This window comes from Budorcas taxicolor, chromosome 3, assembly GCF_023091745.1.
Source record: "Budorcas taxicolor isolate Tak-1 chromosome 3, Takin1.1, whole genome shotgun sequence".
NCBI lineage: Eukaryota > Metazoa > Chordata > Mammalia > Artiodactyla > Bovidae > Budorcas > Budorcas taxicolor.
In genome coordinates, this window is record NC_068912.1 from 57,504,288 (window position 1) to 57,510,913 (window position 6,626).

Below are 6,626 nucleotides of genomic sequence, written 5' to 3' on the forward strand. Positions count from 1 at the left end.
CTGAGAAGAGATCTTTCTAGGAAAATGTCAAATCACACTAACTGAAATATGAGAAAAATTTTTTTTTCAAAACTGCATTATTTAAACGTAGCTTTTAAAGCAGTGGGAAGAATATTCTGTTTTGGTGTAGGCAAGTGTATCTTTGCTTATCTGTTTTGTTTTGCTTCTCACAAATATGTTTTTTATTCAGTAGTTACAACTTTATAGATATTCTATTATTAATCACTGCCTGTAGGTGAATCAGAAAACTGTAAGAGTAATCCTAAGTATCCAACAATAGGAGGTTACTATTTAAAATCTTCACATTTACTTAACAAAATACATGTTCTTTTTCAATAAAACATTACTCAGAATGTTTTAATTGCCGTCTTTCAGTAAAAATTTTAGTAGATAATTTTCCGTGAGGCAGCAATAGTTTTTTAAAAAAATCCAGGAATTTAAGTATTTGTTTTTTAACATTGTAATATTTCTTGGTGTCTCTCTGTGTAGGGATAATAATATTTATACCATCTTCTTTTTTATATTTGTTCTAGCAAAAAACTATGTAGATTTCTCTGGAAGTCACTTATAAAGAAAATAACCAAGAAAACTTTTTTCTCTTTTAGGTTAATGAAAATCATAATCTTCTGACAAAGCTTTCTCTGGAAGAGGAAAATTATCTTATTCAGTTAAAGTGTGAAAACCTTAAACAGTAAGTATTAAATTGACTTAAAGTTGGTATTACATTTTTTTCTACACACTATAATTTTAAAATATATGTCTTCTGTAAAAAGAAAATTAGAACAGATGGATGCAGAAAATAAAGAGCTTGAAAAGAAGCTGGCAAACCAAGAAGAATGTCTTAAGCACAGCAATCTGAAGTTTAAAGAAAAATCTGCAGAGTATACAGCACTGGCCAGACAGCTGGAAGCTGCCTTAGAAGAAGGAAGACAAAAGGTACAGATGGCCTTTATTTAGAAACGTTTTAATTAGATTACCAAAGAGTCGTCTTTTTAAACAGACGATATCTCATCTGGCCAAACCTACAGTTATTGTTTTTATCCTGATGACAGGGTGAAGGGAGCAATTACATTTTTGTTTTTTATCTACTTTTCCCTTTTGGAGCTAAACAGATAGGTTACTGGTCCGGAGTTGCTTCACTAAATAAATGGTGATGTGGCAGGGTAAAGGGCAAGAATGGAAAACACTTTATAGGAATCGCCCTTTTTTTTTTTTTTAATGAAACCAGAGCAGATATGCAAGTTACTGAACCTTTTGGTTTTGATTGAGATTCAGTGAGCTATAAAGCTCAACTCCTTTTTGGCAAACGTTGTAAAAATAAATATGGACAAGAATTAATTTCCAGTTAAATCCATGTGATTAGCATTTAATAAATATCTCACTGTTGAGAAGCATTCTATTAGTGCTTCTGATACAAAGATGAGTAAGAACTGGCCTCAGCTCTCAGGACACTCACAGTTCAGTAGGGAAACAACATGTGAACAGACAGTATCATCCAGCAAGTAGTTGCTACAATGTAGAGAAGACACAAGGGACACTGCCAGGTGGATTAGTTCAATCTGGAGATGTAGAGAAATGATTCAGGAAGATCTCAAAGAAGAGGTAAATTTATCAAATGATTTGAAAATGTAATCTTAAAAGACACGAGGTGGGCTTTGGAATTCACAAGAGGTGGATTTGAATTCTGGCCCTGACACATTATATCCCAACCCAAGGCAAGCTACTTTCCAAACTTTAGTTTCTTAATTGGTAAAATGGGGATGATGAGTTTCCTCATAGGATTGAATGACACTGGAAAGAGATTGTCTATACCCTGATGACTCTCAGAAGTATATCTCTGCCACAGACTTCTGTCTTTCCTGACATCTAAATTCGTATGCTCTGCTATTTATTTATCTCCTCTTAACATTTTTAGGCAACTCAGACTTAACGTGTCCAACACCAGATTTTGAATGTCTCTCTGAACTCTTCCACCTGTGGTCTTTCACAAGCCTGTTAAAGGCAATTCCACAAGAGTGAGAGAACTTCTGATACCCTTGCACTCTTAAATGTCACATAGATACATTTTAATTTTTTTTTAACCTCTGGGAAAGCTATTTAAGTTGACTTTGAAAGACATATCATTGAATGAAAGCTGAGTAGTAAAATGTACTGCTAGTGATAGAAATGTAATCCAGGTTTCTCAGTCCCAACCTGTGGGAGAAGAAGAAGTGACTTTAGCCTGGGTTCAGACTAAGTGAACCTTGGAAATGCTGGATGCTCTCAGATTCCTTCTCAGAAGTAGTCAGAGCCCTCAGAGGTGTGTCTGCCCTCTCCTTTCCTTCCTGCTGCAGTGAGTGTGGAGCTGCCTGTACTGCCGCAGGAAGCACGCCACTGCCCTGTTGCTGTTGCCCCCACTGCAGGGCCTTGTGAAGGACACAGATACTTGTCCTCGGGGCTCTTTCTCCCAAAGCTTCAAATCCTGTTAGAATTCTTCTCTCACAATCACCCTTGGAATTTGTGTACAAGAAATCTTTGTAAATAACTATAGTAACTTAGAACTTAGTCCGTGGGAGTTAGGTTAGAGGACAATCCTTCCTACTAGCTTCTTGCTCCTGAACTAGTCTCTGCCTCCACTTTCATTCTTGTGGTTCCAACCCACCTTTCCTGCAAATAGGTTCCCATGTATCTGAATCTAAGCTAGACTTTCTGCTGAAATAAACCATCAGAGAAATACGAAAACTCAAATTCAGACCATTTTGGAAGTGAATGAATGAAAAACCAATCTCGTGTGTGTGTGTGTGTGTGTGTGTGTGGTGTGAATATCGTCTATCCTGCCCCCAATTCTCTCCATCCAAGTCTATTCTCAGCAGATTGTGCAAATATAGTATTGGGGAAAACCTGCCTACATCACATCTGTGGAACTTCCACTTCCAGCTACTCTTTCAGATACTTCCATACCAAACAGGAGAATGCATGCTTATGCTATATGTGTTTCTCAAGATAGAACACCTTTAAACGCTTTCTAGTTAAGTTGTCTAATATCCAAATAATATCTAATTGGAAAGAAGAGATACAGTATAATTATGTCAAGACTTTAAATTATATCTTAAAGAAAGCACATTTAGCTCTTTTATTCTTTCAATTATAATTACAGGTTTCTGAAGAAATAGAGAAAATGTCATCTAGAGAAAGGGCTTTACAAGTCAAAATAGTAGATCTGGAAAATGAACTTAGAAAGAAAAATGAAGAACAAAATCAACTTGTTTGCAAAATGAACAGTGTAAGTATTAGTATGGCTTAATGTATTTTCATTAAAAATAAGTTAGCATTTAACATTCTTACCATGGAGTTTTAGTTAAACAGTTAACATACAAAGTGAAGGGAATCAAGGCTATTACTTTACTGATAGTACTAAAAGTAACAAATAATATAAATCATAAAAATAAAAATGTCAGCATTTGGCCAAAGAATTATTATCCTGCATCCTTGGTAGCTTCTATTACATTTCCCCCAAAGTCTCATCAGGCCCTTTCCTTGCATATTATTTTTACATGACAGATGCTTAATGAGAGTTACAGATATCATTTACTTGGTTTCTTTGTATTATGGATTTTTCATTTTTAAGATAAACACTATGATTAGATTTTGATAGTATTAAATAATGAATATTATATTTTAGGAAGTTATAAGTTGATGATTTAGATGTTTAGTTATATCTGCACATGAGGTGGATGCTCGGGTCTACTCAGTCATAAAATGAGAATACCAATATGAAAGCTAGCACGAGTTGTGATTGACTTAGTTGAAAATTATCTACTGAACAGTGACATAGAAAATAATAATACTTTTATTTTTTCCAGGAGCCAGACTCCATAACTATTTTTTCATTCCCAAGCATGTAAACCATTGAAAACCTGAAAGGTTCAAAAGTTAAATATTTTAGCCATCATTATTAGTTTAATTTTATTACCACCAAAAGTTTCATGGCAGTTTAATCAGAACAAAACATTTCTCATCTTTAGTTTAGCACAGACCTTCACTTTATTTCACAATATTTTTTAGTCACTGTCAGAGTTTCTGTTATATTATAAAATGTACGATATTCTGTGTGTAATTGAAACTTCTAAAAAATAAGTATATTAAAATGAGGTATGTGTGTTATAATATTCCTAGTACTTGGTTAAAGCTGCTAAAATAAGTAAAGTTAAGATCTGATGTTTTGTTAATCTTGATGATTTTTACAGTAGTAACAATTTAGAATTCTGACCCTGGATTTAGACATTGCTGAAAAATGGGTTTATTTCTTTCCCTTCCCGGGGGCAGTTCAGTTGGCAGTTTCAGGTATTTGTTGTATGTACACGCCTTAGCTCCATCTGAATTGTAAGCACCCTGGGAGGCTGTCTCATAGTTAATTGTATGCTGCTGTCTTCCATAGTGCCCCTCCCACAGTAGCAGGCCTCTACAGATTTTCTGCCCAGTGCTTCAGAGGGAGAGAGAGGGTGGAGTAGATACACAGACCCAAGGGTGACGCTCAGGGGCCTACTCCAGATCAAGAAGCCTGAAATGTCTTTGGAATATATTATATACTTACATTTTAAAATCTATGTACATTTTGCATTCTACCTTATAATATGTGTATTTGTATTAATATTTTTCCCTCCAAGTTGTTGAGTAAAATCAATGTTTCTCAAAGATCCATTATAGTCATTCTATGACTTTGTAGACTTCAGCCTGGCGAGTTGTTTTATACCACCCACTACGCTTTCCCTGGGGGCATTGCTCAGTTTCAGAAGGTAGCTGGTGTCATTGAACACCTGGTAGGAAGGATATAAAAGCTTTTTCTTCTCACAGTTCCTACATTTTACTTGGAAGCTAGGTGATATTTGTAGCCTGTCTATCTAAAATATTTTCAGTGAACAGATCTATTTGGGAATTTACGCACAACTGAATATTTTAAAAATACATTTTAAATGTTTTCCTCAAAGACCACATATGATATTGAGTTCATTTTGTTTTTAAAAGATTCTAAAAATAAAATGTTCATATTATCAAAACTAGAATTCTGTCAGTTTTTAAGATAGCAAAAGTAGTCAGCCTTTTAGGGAAAGAAAATGACAAAAACTAGTATTAAAATATGCCATGTTAAATGTAATAGAAATTGTGACAGTTTCAAGTAAAATCTATTTAAGTTAATCATATTAAATATATAATAATTTAGGGCTAAGTGAGTGTGTATTACAATAAACTGTCACAGAGAGATCAACCATGTATGTGCTCTGTTTATTCTAGATTTTAAAGAAAAGTGAGCTCTAAGATTTTTTTCTTTTAAAAAATTAAAAACCATGTATTCAATATTGTATATATAAATTTGTATATTATCACTATCTTTGATATTAATGTCATTATTAACTATTTTTATTTCTTTTTTTTATTTAGAAAGCACAGCATCAGGAAGTATGTTTGAAAGAAATACAACATAGTCTTGAAAAGTCAGAGAATCAAAATGAGAGTATTAAGAATTATTTACAGTTTCTTAAAACCTCTTATGTAACAATGTTTGGATAAATTTTTGGCTTTACTTTCTATAAACAATAGATTTTTACTGTGAGTAAAAAGTAATTAGGTAAAAATTAAATAAATATGTTATCTGTTGCTGTACTTTATGATTTATGAGTGGTGCTATTAGGCTTTTATGTAAAGATTTTTGAAACATAATTTATTATCCAATTGAAATTTTAAAATAAGATACATGTTAATATTCCTTTTTTGCTGGATAGTCTTCACTTAACTCTGGATTAATATCTATTTAATTTATTTTGGTTTCTAGAATATTTTATATACAGAAAAGAAGCTAGAATCATTCTTTGTGACTATAGCCACCAATCAAATGAATTTGTAATAAACCTTGGCCACTTATGAGCCAAATACATGATTTTAAATAATGTATGTAATTGTTTTACACTATAGTGCTGTATGTATATATATTAATATAATAAAAGAAAATAGTCTGAATATCATTTTTAATAATGATATAATTACATACTTTTAAAGTTGCCAAATGTCTCAGTGTACTTAATATTGTTTCAAATATATGCTAAAATGCCATTATAATTTCTGTCAGGTTTTAAATATAGAATTTTAAGTCATGGCTTTATTAAATGCCAACTGACAGTGACAGATGAAAACATGCATGCATTGTTTCTTTATAGAGAATAGGTCTTTAGTCTTTCCTGTGAATTTATAATCTCTTTTTGTTCATCTTATGTTAGTGATTGATATTATTAGTGTAGACATTCTGAAACCCCTGAGTTAACTGAGAGATTAAAGAGGAGTGATTTTTCCTACCCCTTCCCATGGCCAACTCACATGGGATGATCAAAATAAACACTCTTAATACCAGGAAGCTTTAGAGTGAGATCTTTGTTATTGGGATGGAGTAGAAGAGACACCAAGAACATGTTCTCTGTAATCTCTTACCCTATGTGTCGAGTCAGGATACTCTACAAGGGAACAGATATAATTGACAAAGAATCAAGTAATAGTGACTCCTCTCAGAGAATGACTTGAGAGGTGTTTATTCAAAGGACACTCAGGTCTCAAAAGATCATTCAAAGCAGCAAGTTGTGTACTACAAAGTCCAGCCT

At 33.1% G+C, this 6,626-nt stretch overlaps 1 protein-coding gene across 1 annotated transcript in view; it reads left to right on the forward strand.

The window, feature by feature from the left end:
- The window catches only part of ODF2L (outer dense fiber of sperm tails 2 like), a 29,645-nt gene extending 24,098 nt beyond the window's left edge, over positions 1–5,547 (forward strand). Inside the window, exons 12-15 of the mRNA XM_052637232.1 lie at positions 606–691; positions 774–936; positions 3,137–3,262; positions 5,419–5,547. Of these exons, the coding sequence (XP_052493192.1) occupies positions 606–691; positions 774–936; positions 3,137–3,262; positions 5,419–5,547 (504 nt within the window). The remainder of the gene's footprint in view (positions 1–605; positions 692–773; positions 937–3,136; positions 3,263–5,418) is intronic.
- Positions 5,548–6,626: the final 1,079 nt, after the last annotated feature.